At 41.0% G+C, this 20,569-nt stretch overlaps 1 protein-coding gene across 1 annotated transcript in view; it reads right to left on the bottom strand.

Moving 5' to 3' along the window:
• LOC120309132 (E3 ubiquitin-protein ligase RNF213-like) overlaps positions 1-20,569 on the bottom strand; it is a 117,936-nt gene that overhangs the window by 18,613 nt on the left and 78,754 nt on the right. Inside the window, exons 44-51 of the mRNA XM_039346031.1 lie at positions 16,167-16,383; positions 15,753-15,949; positions 15,001-15,123; positions 13,787-13,897; positions 11,946-12,188; positions 5,811-5,892; positions 4,168-4,202; positions 3,864-3,958 (exon numbers count right to left, since the gene is read on the bottom strand). Of these exons, the coding sequence (XP_039201965.1) occupies positions 3,864-3,958; positions 4,168-4,202; positions 5,811-5,892; positions 11,946-12,188; positions 13,787-13,897; positions 15,001-15,123; positions 15,753-15,949; positions 16,167-16,383 (1,103 nt within the window). The remainder of the gene's footprint in view (positions 1-3,863; positions 3,959-4,167; positions 4,203-5,810; positions 5,893-11,945; positions 12,189-13,786; positions 13,898-15,000; positions 15,124-15,752; positions 15,950-16,166; positions 16,384-20,569) is intronic.

Genomic DNA, 20,569 nt, shown 5'->3' with positions numbered 1-20,569 from the left:
AATAGAAGGATAAAATTCACATCACAATTATTTTTGTTAGGTATTATTGAAGATTGTGATAGTAAAGAGATTATTTTAATGTTGAATTTTATTACGGCAGCAAGGTTATTGATTGGGCAATATTGGAGGAAAGACTCCTTGCCTTCCTTAGAGGAATGGTTTTTTAAAGTTTCTTACTTATCAGAAATGGCAAAAATATCGGCTTATCTGAAAGACCATTCGCAAGAGAGATATAATTCTGTATGGAAAAGATGGGTAAATTTCGTTCAGAATAAATATGGGATTAGAAAGTATTATTTAGCTTTTGAATAACTTATTGTGTAAAGTTGTTATGGTTAGATTTGTTGATTTTATTGTAATGGAGTTAAAGGGGTTCTTAAATTTTTTAGGATTTATGTATAATTGATTGATGCTTATTTAATTTTTTATGTTCTTTTTTGTTGTTTTTAGCTCTGTATTCAGCTCTGGGAAGGGGGGAGGGTTAATGGGAGGGGGGAGGGAGAGAGGTGGGGAGGGATTTTATTGTAAAAAGTTTATAAAAATTTTAATAAAAAATAAATAAATCCCAGAATCATTTTACATTTTATAGCAGTTCATTGGCTTTGTATTCCACATTCTGTTCAAGAAGTAAGGCAGCTAGGGTTTTTTTTGTTAAACCCCCCCCCCCCAGAAACTAAATAGTTAAGAACATTACTCCTAAAATTAATGTTAAATTCATTAACAACAGAGATATGCATCTTGTGGCAGGACAGCACCGCCCCCTCCAAGAGAAGGAAATATTTTGTGGAATATTAAAAAAGGCAGAATATTATATTTCCCCAAACGATCTTAAAGGCAGAAAAGCAGGCCCAGTTTTTCTTAATAGCCCCAGCCAAAAACTCAGAGACCAGGTCTGTAGAAATGCAGATTTGATAATCCCATTCAGAAAGACTGAGGCCCATTCATGAGCAAATACTACCTGCAGGTAGCCCATTCAAGACAGTATCTTTGAAAATCCCCTGGAGCAAGATTTGATACCTAACAACAACAGAGTGATAGGATAAGAACCAGCAACCCCTCACCAAAAAAATCCAACACAGGACAAAGCCATCAGCCACAGCTCCAGAGAAGCAGGACGTAACCTTTAGGACATAATAGGATTAACCCACCACCATCAGAATACCAAAAGGGCACACTGAACCTCAGGTCAAAGTTCATGACACAGGAACAGCCTCAAACAGGAAGAACCTCAAACACAAACGCCCAAGAAGGTATAAAAGCCCATCATTCCCAGCTACATGTGGTCAACTTTCCCAGTGCCTCATTTCTGTCTGGCTCTACTCTTCAATAAACTACAACCTTCTTTCTAAAGCAGTCTCCACTTCGTTTATTCCCACTGAAGATTTTTCTTTCAACAATGTTCTGATTGCCTTCATGCTAAGGGAATGAAAAGCAAATTCAGCTTTGGACAGAAGGCAATTTAGAGTCTGGGAAGAACGCAAGAGAAGGTTCTCCTTTGCCTGCCAGAAAGATGATCCTCTTGACACCGGATGCCAATGGAGACTGGTTGTAGCAGGAATGAGCAACCTGTGAAGCCGTGCTCCCTTTTTACACCTCCCTAATACACCCTGATGAATTTGGCCACCAAATGATCCCATTTCTCTGGGGAAAATAGGAGTGATCCTACTCCCATTCTTATCTTTAAAACCCGGGGGGGGGGGGGGGAGACCAAAAGCAGAGCAAAAAATAATTCATTTCTGCCCTTTTCATTGGCATCACCATATCACTACAGAATCTTCTACTACTCCTGGAAAGCCAGAAGGCTGAGAAGCACCCCCAGTTCCTCAGCTGGTACTCACTCTGCCTTAGCTTGTCTCTCTGTCAATCTCTTAGGGCTTTAAAGAGTAATGCCAACTCCTCAAACAACTAGAAATGTGATAAGAGATAGTCCTCAACTTAATGAGCACAACTGAGCCCAAAATTTCTGCTGCCAAGCGAGACAGTTGTAAAGTGAGTTTTGCCCCATTTTACGATCTTTCTTGCCACAGTTGTTAAATGAATCACAGTTCTTCAGTTAGCAATGGCTGATTTCCAGAAAAGAGAAAGTATGAATTCTCTCAATGAAGTTTTCCATAGTCTTTGGAATTGGAGAAGTAAAAGCAAGTGAAAAAAATACAGGGTAACCATTTTTCCATAAGGGAAAAAATGGAAAAGTAAAGGGTGTTACAGAAGAAGAAAATAAGACGAGGAACAATAATGCAGTAAGTACTCAAGTAGAATAAATAGATTTTGTTAGGAGAATGGACACCTACTACAGGAGAAATAATTCTGATAGCATCTACCAGCATCAGATTTAGTATGTATTCATACAAATGGTATGAGACCACACCTCAGTCCCGAATGCTCTTCATCATTTTTATAACAAGGTGAAAAGCCTTAAGAGAACACTCAAAACTATCCAGATAAGGGACTACTGGATTTCAAACAATGAAGAATTCAGAAAATAAAAGTACATTTTCCTGTGTCTTATGCAGTAGCTCTCCACAAGAATGCTGACTGGACTTACAGGATGGTGAGGTTTCCCCAAGAACAGAAGCAGGATAGAGTATCAGGTGAAGCGTCAATAGGGAATGAAACTCTACCTGGATTGAAAGCATCCGATTTTAGGGGTACACAAGGCAACATGTTCCTCTTGAGAAAGAAACTATTTTGAGGAGAGTTCAAGGACACATACATTGCCAGAACTGCCACCTGATTTTTGCTCTGAATGGGAAAAATGGGCCAGACCTTTCAAAAAGGTTTGATTTTTCTAGTGATTTCCAAGGGCTGGCAGCAATGTGGCAAAACCTTGGAGCTGGAGATGGTTGAGACAAGATGTGAAGATGCCAGAGAAATTCTTGGCCCAGAAGAGGAATGTAGGTGAAAAGGCTACCGCTGCCTTAGGGTCTGCAATTCTTAATTACTGCTCCCAAATGGGGCTCACAAATAGGTGGAGCAATTGAGACAAGCTTGTTGTGGTGCTTTTACAAGAATCTAACGCAGGACACAAAAATACAGTAAATAATTTCAAAAGGACTGACAAAGCTCTCAGAGAATGAATGTGTTATGACTATGGTAATCATAAACAAACAACAAAGGGTGGGAATCCCATCAAATCTCTAAGCTTTAGAGCTTAGATTCTCTAGGATTCTAAAAGGGCTCTTCTCGACCTATGTATGAGAATCTTCCACCATTTGGAAGACCTCTTGATGACAACTAGCAGGATTCATACTTGAAACTGTTGTAATTGGCTCTTAGTATATGAAATCCTTTCTATGAAATCTCAGAAATTTTAGCTTGTTTGACAACCACTGACTTCCTTGTGAACCACTGACTTCCTTGTGAACTTTGCCTAGCAATAGAAACACTCTCCTTTTTGAACTCAACACTCTTCCATATTTGTAGATCAGGGTTGAAATGAGGGGTCCTTGGTGCTCTCTGAGCTTGGTTGTTGTCTTGCAGATGTTTCTTGTAGATGTTTCTGGCAGATGTTACCTAGTTTGAGTACTGAAACATCTGCAAGACAACAACCAAGCTCAGAGTGCACCAAAAACCCAAGGTTGCATTTATATCTATCCCTTTGCATGCTAGGTTCATCACGTTATAAATACTGATGAACTAGCTTCAGACCAAAGAGACTAGGAGAGTAAGCATAGTAAGATCAAAATTAGCTAGAGCTACTCAGAATGAAAACTGACATTAGGAGTCCACAGTTGATATTCAAACTAATTTGCCAGGCAGGGAAACTATTTGTATACCCAAAAGATCAGTAAATGCCTCATTTTTTTCATCGGCATTTATAAATAAATTTTTCTCTCAGAATTCCAAGAAATTGAAATTCAAACCTTGCTCTTTTGAAGTTTGGCACTGGCCTGTGGTTTACACCTCCGATTTGAACACCACAATCAACACAACGACTATGTTGCATAGGCTGACCACACTGAAAAAAAAGCAAATATTAAAAAGAGAAGAAAAATAGTTCTTCAGTGTTTCATTTTAGTCCAATTACCATGTGCTTAGAATATCACTTCTAAATTATTAATCAAGGAATAATATTGACTTAATTGGCTGAGAAAATGTTCTCTTAAGAAATATATAATATACATACACACACACACACACATACATACATACATATACATTTTTTACCTCTCCAATAACACAGGGGTGACCATTTGGACATGCTAGTTGAATAAAGAAAAGCAAAAAGTAAATCAGTACAATGCTGTCAAGAATTCTAAATTATTCTCAGGATTCATCATTATAATCTAACTTCAAAAAGCTAATGACATTGTAAAAAATAGATAAAACAAAGGAAAAAAAGACATTCAACGTGCAAATAACATGTCATACTTTCCTTAACTAAATACTAGAAAGATTGCCTGTGAAATCCTCAAGACTATTATTTTTTTAATTTTGCTTTTTACTTTTAACTTGTACCTTTTATCTTTATACTTGAGTCTTTTTAATCTATGCTTTTATTTGTGTATGTTTATTGTTTTATTATGAACCACAGTCTCTTAGGTGAGACAGGCATTATAGAACTTAAATAAACATTGAAGAGTTTGATTTTTGAATCTTCAAGAATAGCAATATCATATGAAACAGAAGTAAATATGAAAGCTGCATTAGCATTTATTTCTTAGAAAATAATGGGAGAACTATTCAGGGGAAAATGTTTACACCTGTGCTGTAGAAACCAAGTGCAACTGAAAAGGTTTTGTACATCAATATAGCAGCAAGACTAAAAGTATTATCTTTCCAAGTTTTTTTTCTACTTTTCTTCAACTAAAACTGCATCTGAGCCAAACAACACTTTAACATCCAATTCTACTGTATTGCCTGATGAAAACTCCTTTTAAAAATAAATTTTGCGGGCTGCTTTCAGAGATGGATTGCGCAATTTTGCAGATCATCACTGTATCTGTTACATGGCATTGATATGTATGATCAGAAAACAGTGATGCTTTTACTTTCTTGTTGTATGTAACCACTAGGGCAGGATTATTTGTATACTTCTTTACAAATATTTCCCATTTCTGTAAATCATAGTCTGTGAGCTTCTTTAAACTATCACAAATTGACATCCCTGATCTCACAGCAAATGGTTTAAATTGGCAGGTAGAACAATATGGGCACCATTGAATTTACACCTTCATTTCCTCTACAAAATGCCATGCTCTTAACCTCTTGTCATTGTGTATAAATCTCTCCTTGGTTCATAAAGAAGCTAGAAACCAGAGCTAGACTTGGTAACCCCAGTTGGTACAGAAGAAAGGAAAAGGCTGCCTTGTATATATATTCATAAAAAGGAAGGGTGTAAGGGAGAGGGAAATCCTACATAGAGACATTTGTGATGGAGATAAGGATTGAGTGTGGAAAGAGAACAGTTGGTTTCAATAGAGCAGGTTTGTGTTTTGGAGCTCAATGACATCTTTATCTTGCATTCAGGTTTAATTTCCATTTTACATGCTTTAGCTTGCCCTTCTATGAAATGGTCTTTTATGACTAGCTATTGTCTACATGGCTATGATTTTGTCAATAGTTCTCTCCTCCACCCCTCCACGCCCACCCCTGCCACCTTCACCACAGACCTATATTCTTATAGTCCTACGACATTTTCTTAAATATCATCATGTAGGTCACAAGACTAATCATTTGAGGACCATCACCAAAATATCCCTATGACTTATGAAAATATGTTCCTGGTTGTAGCCAAGTTTATTCAGATCTATATTCTGGATATGTCTGTTATGACTTTCCCATCATATACTCCAAAGGTTGATACTCACTATACCAATGGACCCTTCCCATTGATTTCCACTGCACAGCTTGAGCCAACATGTCTTCTGGCATGGTTGGCAGAAAAGCATTCTGGTAAAAGGATAGATGGAAAATTGAATCATGATATTAAATAATACACAGTGATTATTTCTGACTGATTTAACTGCTCCAAAGTCATTTTCTCATATAATTAAAAAGTAAATGTTGTGTACTGAGTTCATTGAGGCATAGACCAGACCGATGTAATACAATTATTCTTTATTCCTGAAAACACAGAAGTGGCTCTGACAACCACTTGACATCTATTTATAGAGTGCCACCACTAGGCGGCGACCAATCATTTTAAAGAAAAATTTCCCACTTAAATTGCAGGCTAGCAGTTTGCTCCGTGACAGTTGGAGACTCTTTTCAAACATACACAACAACGGATCATATTAATGACTATTAATGACTAACCTAATACATTACACCCCTTCCCCCTGGATAAGTCAACACATTGCAACTTATGAACATAATCACTCAAATATGCAGGCGGGTTTCATATCTGTTCAGAGCACCGCACTGTCGTTTGAGGTCCCCGATCTACAAGCCTCCTTGTTGGGCCGGGTAGACCAGGGTCCCTTGGCCCAATCACTTCAGGAAGACCGGTACCTCATTGATCGTTCTGGCTGGGTAGACTGGTGCTGCCATGTTCATTATTGCCAGGTAGACCAGTGCCGCTGTCTTCGTTTGCACCACTGTCTGATGGACTCGGGACAGGGTTCATTGGCGACCCCAGTTCTGCAGGCATATCTCAAAAGTTTTGGGTGGCTTAAGTCCCGGCAACCCACTAATCTCTTCTCTGTCAGCGGCCAGGCTCTGGCTAGCTTGACGTCGCCACAATTGGTCTATGTGCGTCGAACCATACAACCATCGCCCAGGGCCACTTCATAAGACTGTGGCCCTGACACATTTGAAACCACAGCTGCCATCCAAAGTGCCCCCAGCCCGTAATTTCTCACCCATATGTTCTCACCAAGCTGCAAACTTCTTAGAGGCTTGGGTTGCGATATTTCCACAGCAGCCCTGTCAGGTTGTAGATGGTCCAGCCTGGTGGTCAGCCAACATCCCCATCTCAGTTCCGCTGGACTACAGCCTGTAGTGGTGCAAGGAGTAGTATGTTGGCAGAGTAGAAAATCCGCTAAGTGATGATGCCAGTCACCTGTCATTAATTTCTTCAGTGCTTCTTTGGTCATTCTGACCATTTGTTCTGCTTGACCATTTGAGGCAGAATGAAAGGGGACTGAGGTAGGATGTTGGAATGATCCAGAAGGACTGGAACTCAGCTGTTGTGAATTGTGCTCCGTTATCGGACACAATCACATCTGGCAGGCCGTGCGTGGCAAAGATTCTGCGCAGTTCCTGGATGGGCCTGGCAGTAGTCATAGATGGGACAGGTGCTACCTCTAGCCATTTAGAATAGCTGTCCACAACAATGAAGAACACCTGTCCTTGGAAGGGTCCTGTAAAGTCTATGTGCATGCGAGACCCAGGAGTTTGCATGGTCTCCCAGCGATGCACTGGTGCTTGAGGCATTTCAGGTCGGGTCTCCTGACAGACCTGGCAGCTCCTTACTTGAGCATCTATATCAGTGGTGGCGAACCTATGGCACGCATGCCAGAGATGGCACTCAGAGCCCTCTCTGTGGGCACACGTACCATACCCCGGAGATGGCGAGGGACTGGCCCCTGCCGCCCTGGCCACACCCACCCAGTCTGCCATGACCACCACGGCCACGCCCACCCAGCACCCAGTGATAAATAAGTGGGTTTGGGGTTGCAGTTTGGGCACTGGGTCTCTAAAAGGTTCGCCATTACTGCTCTATATCCTTATCCAGGCCAGGCCTCCTAGCAAGTGCCTTCATCCTAACTATGCCTGGATGATTCTCATGCATATTCTAAAACTCTGGCTCTTAATGTGGGTGAGACTATCACCCTACTTCCCCATAGCACGCAGCCTTTATGAGCTGACAGCTCATCTTTTCTGCTAGTGAAACTATGAAATTCTGGACCTGGTCTGCTATCAGGCCACCCCCTCAACACCCAGTCAGTGGCAGTTTCAGCAGCCACATCTCCAGCATGAAGGGGAGTCTCAGGGAAATTCTGGATTGCCAGGATGCGAGCTGCTGGTGTTCGGTTGGGGTCTGTGTGAGGCAAAGGCAGTCGGCTGAGTGCATCAGCATGGCCCATTTCCTTGCCTGGCTTATGGACTAGCCTGTAAGAATAGGCAGCCATGAATATTGACCATCGCAGCATCCTAGGAGAAAGGATCTATGGGGTCTGCTTGTCTGCTGTGAATAGTCCTAAGAGAGGCTTATGATCCATGAAAATGGTGAAGGAGCGCCCATATAGGAAGTCGTGGAATTTTTTAATTCCAGCTACAATGGCTAAAGCCTCCTTGTCTATCTGCATGTAGTTCCTCTCTGCAGGGGATAACGTCCTGGAATAGTAAGCGATGGGTGCCTGGCGCCCATCTGCCATTAGATGGCTTAAAACTGCTCCTATGCCATACAGTGAAGCATCACATGCTAAACTGACAATTTCTCATTGAAGTGAGCTAGTACTGAGCTTGATGACAGCAGTGATTTGACATAGAGGGGCATTCAGGGTTCGTCGCCTGCAGTTTGGTTCTGCCAATGCTGCCTTGTGTGGCAGGAATGAATGGTAGAAATTAAATAGCCCTAAAAATGCCTGCAGCTCCCCTTTTGACTTAGGTATGGGAGCCTATTGTATAGCTTTAAGCTTAGAGTCAGAGAGGTGGATTCCCGCAGCATCTATCCTGAATCCCAGGAACTCAATAGAGTTCACACCAATTTGGCACTTGTCTCTTTTTAACTTCAATCCTGCTTCGCGGAACCGTTGAAAGACTGCTCTGAGACATTCTGCTAAGACTGCTGCGGATTCCCCAGCAATCAGAACGTCATCAAAATAAGGGCACAGACCTGGAATATTCTTAAATGTGTGTTCTATTACACTCTGGAACAAGCCCGGGGCAACACTTACCCCAAACTGCAGGCGACGAACCCTGAATGCCCCTCTATGTGTGGCTATTGTCTGAGCCTCTGCAATGGCATCATCCACAGGCAGTTGCTGATATGCCTGTGTGAGGTCCAGTTTAGCAAATACACGACCTCCCTGCAGTGATGCCAGGATGTGGCTTACCACTGGAACTGGGTAAGCATGTTGCTGCAAAGCTTTGTCAATTGTGCATTTGTAATCAGCACAAATATGAATGTCCCCATTAGGCTTCACTGGAGTTACTATGGGGATTTCCCACATGCTGCTATCTACAGGTTGAAGCACTCCCTGCTGTACTAACTTGTCTAGCTCTGCATCTATTTTAGGTTTTAGTGCGAAAGGCACTCTGCAAGGTTTGATCCTGATAGGAGTTACTGTTGGATCGAGGTTAAGGGAGATTGGCGCTCTCTTGTATTGACCTAAATTAGGGATGAACACATCAGCAAATTCCTGGCTAGGTCAGCTGTTTGTGTGTGGTTGATGCCGGTTAGGGCATCAAACCAGTCCAACCCAATCAAACTGGTGCTCTGGCCTTCAACAACCACAACATTGAGGGGACCCTCGAATTCTTTGAAGCTGACTCTTACTGTGGCTTCACCTTTCACCACTATGCGGCAACTATGAAAGTCTGTCAGAACAAAGCTTGACGGTTTGAGTTGAACTCGTTTCCTGCCTTGTCTGCGGATGTAGCTAAACGTTTTGTGAGAGATTATGGACAGGGCTGACCTGCTGTCTAGTTCCATAGAACAAGGGACCCCTTGTAGCCTGACTTTAAGTCTCAGCTTCTTTTTGACAGGGCGTTGGGCTCCTGTCTTTAATATGTTTCTCCTTCTGGAGCAGTAACTGACCCTGTTCTGTCCTGGGGCCCATTTACCTCTCCATGGGATGTCTTTGGGCAGAACTTCTCTCTGGTGACCTTTATAGACTCTGGTGATGTGCCCTTGCTTGCCACAAGCACAACACACTGCAGTACGGAATTTGCACTCAGACCTCTTGTGCTGTTCACCGCAATTGGTACAGCTAGGGAATAGAACTGCCTTGTCAATGGGACGTTGCTGTCTGATGGGTTGTTTCTGTAACTGGTCAATCTCATCACCCTCGTCTGGGTCTTCCAGTATTTTTGTAGTGTCGTGGTGCACAGCTGTCTGGCTGAGGGGAGTCTTCTGAGGACGTAAAGCCTTCATTGCTCCACCGGCGGCCTCGTCTGCCATGACCTCTTTTAATGCATCCTAGAACATCAGCGTTTCTTTTGCGAAAAGCTTCTGCTGCAAATCTCGGTTCCTCAGGCCACACACGAGTCTGTCTCTGAGTCGATCTTCTAAGTCAGGAAACTCTCAGAGTCTTGATGCTTGTCTTAGTGTGGCCACGAATTCAGCTGCTGACTCCCCTGCCTGTTGCTGTCTTTGCTCAAATGCATGCCGCCAAGCAATAATGGACAGCCTGGATTCAAAATGTTCCTTTACCCTCCTCTTTAGATCAGTGTATGTGACTGATTCTAAGCTGGCTGGGGCAATCAGGTTCTCCGTGATGTTGAAGGTTGCCTGCCCGCACATGCAGAGCAGGATTGCTGCCTTTAACCCATTGTCTCTCACCTGGTTGGCCCGCAGGTAGTTCTCCACCCTGGAGACGTAGGAGCTGCATTGTTCACGGTGAGAAACATCAAATTCGTTCAGCTTGCCCACTTTGGCCATAGCTGATACTCACGAGGTCTTGGTCAATGCTTTCTGCTGCTAGGAGCTGCTAGGTAAATCCTGGGGATGGATCCCTCAGGAAGACTGTGCCTCCAGTGTGACTTTACTGGCAGGCAGGGTGGAGATGTGGTCTCTACCAGGGCTCTGGTGCCTGGTCTCACACCCTAGTGACTTCTGGCTAAGTGCTTCAGCTCTCTCTCTCCTTAGCAGCATCCCACCTTCATCGCCATTGTTGTGTATTGAGTTTCTTGAGGCATAGACCAGACCGATGTAATACAACTATTCTTTATTGCTGAAAACACAGAAGTGGCTCCGACAACCATTTGACATCTATTTATACAGTGCCGCCACTAGGCGGCGACCAATCATTTTAAAGAACAATTTCCCGCTTAAATTGCAGGCTAGCAGTTTCCCTGTGATAGTTGGAGACTCTTTTCAAACATACACAACAACGGATAATAACAACTATTAATAACTAACCCAATACATTACAGTAAACACTGAGAATTATCTCGAAATTGTAAACGTATAAATAAACAGAGGGGAAGCTAGGAAATAAGCTAGTTTGTTTGAGCCATGATGGCGCAGTGGTTAAAATGTAGTATTGCAGGCTAATTCTGCTCACTGCCAGAGGTTCGATCCAGATCGGCTTAAGGTTGACTCAGCTTTCCATCCTTCCGAGATCAGTAAAACGAGGACCCAGATTGTTGGGGGCAATAGGCTGACTCTGTAAACCACCTAGAGAGGGTTGTAAAGCACTATGAAGTGGTATATATGTCTAAGTGCTACTGTTATTGCCCAGCATTACCTCTAAAGAATGTCTGAAAGGTTTAACTGGTATGTTATACAATTTATTAACCAGTAAAAGATTCTGCACTTCCATTGTACCTATACCAAATGTTTCCCGAACATAATTTAAGCAGTTGGTGTTTATATTTAATGCTTTAGATCAGTGGTTTCTCAATCCTGGTGACTTTAAGATGGGTGGACTTCAATTCCCAGAATTATCCAGCCAGTTGAAGTCCACCCATCTTAAAGTCACCGAGATTAAGAAACACTGCTTTAAATGGCCTACAATTGGTTCTCTGAAGGACAGACTCTCCCATGATGGATCAATCCAGTTGTTAAAATATGTAAGAGAGGCTCTTGCCACAGAACATTCCCAGGTTATGGAGGGTTTGATACCCACTCTCTCTGCCTCTAGAACTGCTTTCTCTAAGCCTTGATATCTTGCTCATTAATTTGAACATTGTTCATTTCTGTATTTTTTTAAAATCTGCATTACATATTATAGTAGTTGTTAATCTTACTAAATATTCAACCTAACAAATAGGCAGGATGCATTTTTTAAAAAAAGAATTTAAGTTAAAAAGAAGTCCAACATGAACTTCCTTACCAGCATGGTATTAGGTGAGAATGCCAGATTCCTTAGAGGTTGAAGGATTTGATTCTGGCCACAAAACAAAACAACTGCAGTGTGAACTGCCATTTCAATCACCATCGTGTTGTAGCCGAAAGACAGAGGGGGCAGGGTCAGCAAGGGGAGCTGATTAGACACAAGAGATTCAGCAAATGCCTTCAGTTCTACAGATGGAAGAACCCTGGAGTTCCGGATGAATTCTTTAAGTATATCACATTGCTGAATAAAGGAGGGAAAAAAAGGTAAATAAGATTTTCCCACAGGTCCAAAAGACTTAATCTGTGACATAACAATGATTAATTATTTACTTATTTACACACTCATTCATTTAATATTATTGCACTTTGTTACCAGCAGTTGTTTGCTGCCTGCTTTAGTGATTCTAGGAAAATTACAATATAGTAATACTAAAAGACCTCAGGACAGTTTGGATTATGATTTGGTGGAACATTCAAAAGATTTTTAAAAGGAAGATAAAGTTCACCCCTCAATTATTCCTATTGGGTATCTTTGTGGATTTAAATGACAAAGAAACTACTTTAATGTTGAATTTATTAACTGCAGCAAGGTTACTAGTAGGCTCATATTGGAAGTAGGATTCGTTGCCTACTTTAGAAGAATGGATATTTAAAGTTTCTAACTGCAGAAATGGCAAAAATTTCTGCTTATTTGAAGGATCATACACAAGAAAGATATATTATTGTGTGGAGAAGATGGATAGATTATATTCAGAAAAAATATGGGACTATAAAGTTTCATTTACTTTATGAGTAAATTTTATAGTAACGGTTGTAGAGATTTGTTTATATGACTTAATTTAAGGGAAGTTAAAGGTTAAGTATGATGTTTTTTTTTCTTTTTTTTTCTTTTTTCTTTCTTCTTTTCCTTTTTTTTATTATTGTTAACTTTCTGATTATAACCCTGTACTCTGCTCTGGGAAGTGAGGGGGGGGAGGGTTGAGGGTGGGTGGGTGGGTGAGTGGGTGGGTAATGATAATATAGACATGGTAAACGCTTGAGCATTTCCCCTATGCTACGTTCATGTGTGTGAGAGGGATGAGAGGGGAGGAAGGAGCAGGGAGGAAGTAGGATGGTTAGAGCAGAAGGGGAGGGGAAGAGAGTAGGAGGGGAGGAGAGAAAGAGGAGGGAAGTAGGGAAGGATTAGAGAGGGTGGACGCAGCCTGGGAGGAATGGGAAGACGGTACCAATGGTTAGGAATTTATTTTAATTGAATTGTATTTTGTATGAATAAATGGAAAATAAAAAACTTTTTATTAAAAAAAAAGAGACCTCAGGACAGGTATGAATCCACTAACATAAAACACAAGTAGCAATACAGAAAACAGGTATATGGAAATCCTATCTAGTTTAGAGCAGGGACGGACAATTAATTTTCCCAAGGAACCACATGAGAAACTGAGACTGTTGTGGAAGGCCACCACTCCCCTGCCCCCTGCCACCCAGCCCCCTGCCATCGATGCTATCACCACGGGCTGAACTGGGACTGCCCATGGGCCAGATATGACCCATGGGCCTTAAAATGCCCAGGTCTGGTTTACAGGTACAACCTTGTCACAAATTTTCCAAATGGAAACAGCTGAGAGAAACCACAACCCATTCGGGACGTGCAAAATGTTTGACCATGAAATGATCTGAGCTCAAAACTGTTGCTGTGAGTTTCCTGAGGAGAAAACACAGAACACTTGGTTTTGCGCACAACCGACCTATATTTAGTTTACCCCAATCGTTTCTATGATTAGCAGGACCTTTCCATCTAAAATAGCCCTTATTTACAGGTCACAATGAAAACGAATTCACCTTCTGCTTAGGGTGAGCATTTGGGTCTTTGAATCTATACAGTGATGTGAGCTCTCTGAAGATAGTCAAAAGAAAATGAACTGCCGGTGCAGAGCTGGAGTCCTTATGTGCCTGAAGGGAAAGATACAAATAGCCGAAACTATTAAAAAGAGACAAGACAATCAGGAGTAGTTTCCATCTTTGGCTGGTAACAGAATGATTAAGAGCACAGAATAAAACCAGAATTAATAAAACACAGCCTTACACTCCAAATTCCAAAGAGCTATTGAATCATAGTATTTTTGTGAAAGTTTTCTCACCAACTGTAAAGGGAAAACCAGGCAAGGGAATGGCACAGATTTGCATAAGAATCTCTATTCCAATCCAGCAGTCCAATTTATTCCACCAGCTAGTGCAAGTAATTTGGACTGCATTACTTTTTATCTTTTTGAGTTTCTCTTTGTAAGCCAATCTGTCTTCCACACCAATCAAACATAATATACAAAGCATTCTACAAAATAAATCACTGATATCAGGTTAATTAGCATCAATGATCCTGATAAGACCAAAATGGATTAAAACTCAGATCCTTTGTACATATTTCTTATTCCCCACTGTGTTTCCCCCCATATTCTATTAATCAAAGCAGTTATGAATAATTAAGCACACTGCTATGAAAAATGCCAGCATGAGCTTCAACTTTTTGTGAAGGAATGCCTCCAGGCCCCAGGAAATAAAATTAGGAAATGATTACAGTGTAGTGCTTTGTTTGGAAAAATTCACACACACACACACACATACACACACACACAAAACCAAAATAAGATAATCTTAAATGACAGAAAGGATTAAGTAAATTGAGTAAATTTCCCTATGGCTGCCATGAGAATTAAATCCCAAAGGGGTTCACTAGCTCAAACAGGCTATGAGCTATTTCTGAAGGAAGAATAGTTTTTCATTTGTAAACAATTACAGCAAAACTTCCTTCCAAATTTTCAAACTGGGTATCTAACACTGTCTAGAAAAACTGGAGAAAAAATACCAGAATGCCATTTGGCTCTTGAAAAACAGTATCAACAAAAATCTCTCTTTTTTTGTCCAGCATAGCTAATAGAAACAGAAATGACTGGAGCATCTGAGAAATCCTCTAGTACTTTGTGCTTGTTACCAAATCAGAGAAGGCCCCCTTCCTGCCAACCAAGAAGAGCTAAGCTGCTCAGAAAGAAAGAAGTTACCTTCAGGGCTGCTGCGATGACGTCTGTCTCCAATTTTATCAATGCTTCCCCCACAGCATTGCGTATGGCTTTGTAGTCTTTGCCACAAACCAGGAATTGATCAATGCGACCAGATTGGAGTCTCTGAGGCCACAAACAACAAAATAAAAAAAAAACCTCTTAAAGGCATACTGTATGTACTAATTCACTCATTCATTTAACTTGTCCCTACCACAGTCAATGGGATTTTTAGACTTTCTTTAGAAAGTTGGACAACTGGAAGCTTCTGAAAGTTAAAACTTTATGTCATCCATAAAGTAAACAGGCATATGAATCCATTGGCCATCCAGAACTGCTTGACAGTTTAATCTTAGATAGCTGCCTCTCCAGCCATTCTGTTTTAACACTAATATCTCACAGCAAGACAAACTAATCAAGGTAAGCCAAACAAAGATCCTTTCAAAAAATTTCTTCTGACACCCATTCATTTATCTGTTCAAAGCCATCTTTGGAAGAGGTGCGGTGGCGCAATGCTTTGAATGCAGCATTACAGGCTAACTCGGCATTCCACTGCCGGGAGTTTGATTCTAACCAGCTCAAAGTTGATTCACCCTTCCATCCTTCGGAGGTTGGTAAAATGAGGACCCAGATTGTTGGGGGGCAATATGCTGACTCTTTAAGCCACTTAGAGAGGGCTATAAAGCACTGTGAAGTTACTGCTATTCCAGAAGCTATTGCTATTCCAGTTGTTAACAGAAATATATTGGAATTACCTGTTGCTCTTCAATTATTTCTGATGGAAATACCCAGTGATAGTGGTGGTTACTCAAAAGCTTCTGTGTGAATTCCAACCCGTACTGGCTAGTAAGCTTTCGCACAAGGTAAATGTTATACCAGTTATTCTGAATACAATGGAAGAACTGCCTCATTTTTTCCAAGTAGATTTGCTTTTCTTTATCTTCACTATTGTCTGCAGAAAGAAGAAAAGTTGGTATTTAATTCCCAACTATTCCACAGCAGTTCTAAAAAGATGGAGAACGTATCCTGCAAAGAGAATTTGTCTTGCAAAGTTTTGTATTTACAAAAAAAGATTTTTTTCTTCAATTTTTTTCCCACTGAATAAGAACTTGCTTATGAAAGTTTTCTGGAAAGTTAGCATTTCTATTTGGCTACCATAATCCACTTGCCTGAAGTTTCGTGAAGTTCAAAGATCACCTCTGCAGCTCTATCCATGCATAGACGGAGGTTGGCAATTCCTTGCAAATACTCAATGGTAATTTTTTGGGAGACTGGATGGTGGCGGTTCCACTGATGAATATAATTTTCCAGAAAATACCCATCCTTTGCCAAGCAACGTATTTTGGTTTCTTTGGGGAAATTTTCTATTTTCTCACACAACGAATCCTGAAAATAAAAGAATATTTTCCAATTATTTTCCACCTTATTTTATACCAGTTAAAGCTTCCAAATTAAGCAATTTTTAACTCTTCTGTATGAAAAAAATTACTCTACTCTATTAAGCCTCTGTGGTATCAGCCCCCTCTACCACAAAGATCCTGCAGGAGAAGGGCAGTGTGGATAACCGTGGGATCTGGCAGGGTGAGAGCTGTGAACCATAAACACAAAGCTTTTGCTGTGTCCCTGCACAACAGTTACAGTGCCCTTGCTGACCTTAATAGGGACATTATTAAGGAGACAGGTAAAGGTATTTGTGAAGATAACTCAAATAAGCAGGGGATTGTGGTCCAAGATGAAGAACTAGATTTCGACAGGGAGAAGTGTGAATCAGGTATTACACATCAGTCATGCAAGAACAGAAAGGCATCCAAAAAGAGAAGCTACCTTTTGGTAGGTGATTCAGTTATAAGGGATGTAAATTTAGGAAAGGACACAGAGGCTTCGAAAGAGGTCAGGTGTCTTCCAGGTGCTACTGCCAGTAGGGACAAGAAGCGTATTTCTAAAATAATCAAGAATGGCAGCAAAGACTGTGATGTGGAGGCTATTGTACATCTTGGCACTAACAATCTGTCCCAAAAAGATGTACTCTCTGTGCAGAACGATTTCCAGAGCTTGGGGAAGGAACTTAGCAGAATAGGCTGTAGGCTTACTTTCTCAGAGGTTTTACCAGTGTATAAGGAGCAAAATGGAAAAGGCCAGCGCATAGCACAATTCAATATGTGGCTAAAGGAGTGGTGTAAAGGGGAAGGCTTTGGATATATTAATTACGATGTCTGTAGCTGGTCCAATGAAAAGATGTACAAAAGAGATGGTTTGCATCTATCAAAGAAAGGGACTGAGTTTCTCGGCTATAAATTCACAGATTTTCTGGAGGAAAATTTAAACTAAACAATGGGGAGTTAATTGATACAGAACAACCTTGTCCCCGGCAATCTAAAAATTATAGGGCTATCAGTGGATGTAACATAGATGTGTGTGTGGACAAGAATACCAACCTTGCTGTCAAGCAGAATCAAGCCTCTAATAGCAAGTGCCACACAAAGTGCACTAACCAAATAGGTGGTAAGACAATAGGGGAACTCAGGCACCACACAGGTTATGTAGAAAGTAAACACAGGGCCAGTCATAAAGGACTCAAATGTCTATACACCAATGCACAGAGTATGAACAGCAAACAGGGTGAACTAGAAATTCAGGTTAATGAGGGCAGATATGATATTGTTGTCATTACGGAAACATGGTGGGATGAAACCCACACATGGAACACACAGCTAGAGGGATTTAAATTATTTAAAAGAAACAGACTAAATAAAAGAGGGGTGGAGTTGCTCTCTATATAAGAAATAACTACATCTCTACAGAAATAGAGCACAACAATGATGAAAACTGTCTTGAATGCATTTGGGTCAATATAAAAGGGGGGGAAATGACATTGCCATAGGTGTATACTACAGGCCACCCAACCAAACAGAGGAAATAGATGAACTTTTTGCTAGTCAGCTAACTAAGGTATGTAGGAAGCACATCACAATAGTAATGGGGGACTTTAACTACCCTGATATCAACTGGGAGACAAACTCTGCACCAAGTGGAAGATCAAACAGGTTCCTGGCAAACCTAGCAGACAACCTTGTCTCCCAAAAAGTAGAGAAGGAAACTAGGGGATTAGCCATTTTGGATCTAACTCTGACTAACAGAGATGAAATGATAGAAGGTGTTGAAGCCATAGGAACCCTGGGAGGAAGTGATCATGCAATATTGGAATTCAACATTATGGAAGCACAAGCAATAGAACACAGTCAAACTAGAGTCTTAGACGTCAAGAGAGCTAATTTCAATAAACTTAGAAAGGGCTTGGGAAGGATTCCATGGATGAGAATCCTCGAGGGTAAAACAACTCAAGAAGCTTGGGAAATTTTGAAAAATGAGATAATAAAAGCCCAATCTAGCACAATACCAACAAAGAGGAAAAATAACAGCTCTCAAAAGAAACCAGCATGGCTACATAAAGAACTCTCTGACAAATTGAAAGATAAAAAGGACAAGTATAGAAAGTGGAAAGAGGGGCACATAACTAAGTCAGAATATCAGCAAACAGCTCGAGCCTGCAAAGATGAAGTGAGGAAAGCCAAGACTCAAAGTGAACTAAGGCTTGCGACCAAAGTAAAAAATAACAAAAAAGCTTCTTTCAACATGTAAAAAACAAGAAAAAAGTGAAGGAAATGATTGGTCCATTAGTGGGTGAAAGTGGCAAGAAGGTGACAAGCAACAGGGAGAAAGCAGAACTATGTAACTCGTTTTTTGCATCTGTCTTTACAAAAAGGGAAAAACAGACCAACTATCAAAAATAGTGCCATAAAAAACAGAATAGAAACACAAGTTAAGATAGGCAAGAAAATGGTAAGTGAGCACCTGTCCAGCCTAGACAAGTTCAAATCACCAGGACCAGATGGATTACACCCCAAGGTTCTCAAGGAACTGGCAGATGTGATCTCAGAACCACTGAACTATATTTTTCAAAGATCCTGGAGTACTGGGGAACTACCAGAGGACTGGAAAAGAGCTGATGTAGTTCCCATCTTCAAAAAAGGAAAAAAAATGGACCCAGGGAATTACAAACCTATCAGCCTGACCTCAATATCTGGGAAGATCCTGGAAAAGATAATCTAATAACGAATCAGCAAATACCTAGAGGCAAACAAAGTCATTACTAAAAGCCAACATGGGTTTGTCAAAAATAGATCATGCCAGACAAATCTTATTGCATTCTTTGACCAAGTGACAAAATTATTGGATCAGAGGAATGCTGTGGATATAATTTACTTGGACGTCAGTAAGGCATTTGATAAAGTAGATCACAACCTACTACTTGACAAGATAGAAAAATGTGGGATAGACAGCATCACCACCAGATGGATCTGTAGCTGGCTGACCGGCCATACTCAGCGTGTGGTCCTCAATGGAACCGCATCTATATGGAGGGAAGTGTGTAGTGGGGTGCCCCAGGGCTCTGCTCTTCAACATCTTCATCAACGATTTGGACGAGGGGATAGATGGGGAACTCATCAAATTTGCAGACAACGCCAAGCTGGCAGGAATAGCCAACACTCCAGAAGACAGGCTTAAGATACAGAAGGATCTGGACAGACTTGAACACTGGGCGCTATCTAACAAAATGAAATTCAATGGTGAAAAAAGCAAGGTTCTACATTTAGGCAAGAAAAGCCAGATGCACAGGTATCGTATAGGGGGTACCTTGCTCAATAGTAGTAACTGTGAGAGGGACCTCAGAGTCCTAGTGGACAATCACCTAAATATGAGCCAGCAGTGTGCTGCAGCTGCCAAAAAGGCCAACACAGTGCTAGGCTGCATTAACAGAAGGATAGAATCAAGATCATGTGAAGTGTTAATACCACTTTACAATGCCTTGGTAAGGCCACACTTGGAATACTGCATCCAGTTTTGGTCACCGCGATGTAAAAAAGACGTTGAGACTCTAGAAAGAGTACAGAGAAGAGCAACAAAGATGATTAGGGGACTGGAGGCTAAAACATATAAGGAACGGTTGCTAGAATTGGGTATGTCTAGTTTAATGAAGAGAAGGACAAGGGGGGACATGATAGCAGTATTCCAATATCTCAGGGGCTGCCACAAAGAAGAGGGAGTCAAGCTATTTTCCAAAGCACCTGAAGGCAGGACAAGAAGCAATGGATGGAAACTTATCAAGGAGAGAAGCAACTTAGAACTAAGGAGAAACTTCCTGACAGTTAGAACAATTAACCAGTGGAACAACCTGCCTCCAGAAGCGGTGAATGCTCCAACACTGGAAGTTTTTAAGAAGAGACTGGACAGCCATTTGTCCGAAATGGTATAGGGTTTCCTGCCTGAGCAGGGGGTTGGACTAGATGACCTCCAAGGTCCCTTCCAACTTTATTATTATTATTATTATTATTATTATTATTATTATTATTATTATTATTATTATTATTATTATTATTATTATAAAAGAAAATGCTGAATCGAGAATTTAGACAATTTACTGAGCTCCTCAGGGATGGCATATTCAAAGAACCTATCTGGAATATTTTCAACAAAATAATTAGGTCTGCTCTCTGGGAGCAGGCAATAGAAC

Source organism: Crotalus tigris, unplaced genomic scaffold (genome assembly GCF_016545835.1).
Source record: "Crotalus tigris isolate CLP2741 ecotype Arizona unplaced genomic scaffold, ASM1654583v1 scf7180000017551.9496454, whole genome shotgun sequence".
Lineage (NCBI taxonomy): Eukaryota > Metazoa > Chordata > Lepidosauria > Squamata > Viperidae > Crotalus > Crotalus tigris.
The sequence above is the reverse complement of the archived record's forward strand: the minus strand, read 5'-3'. Positions and strand labels throughout refer to the sequence as shown.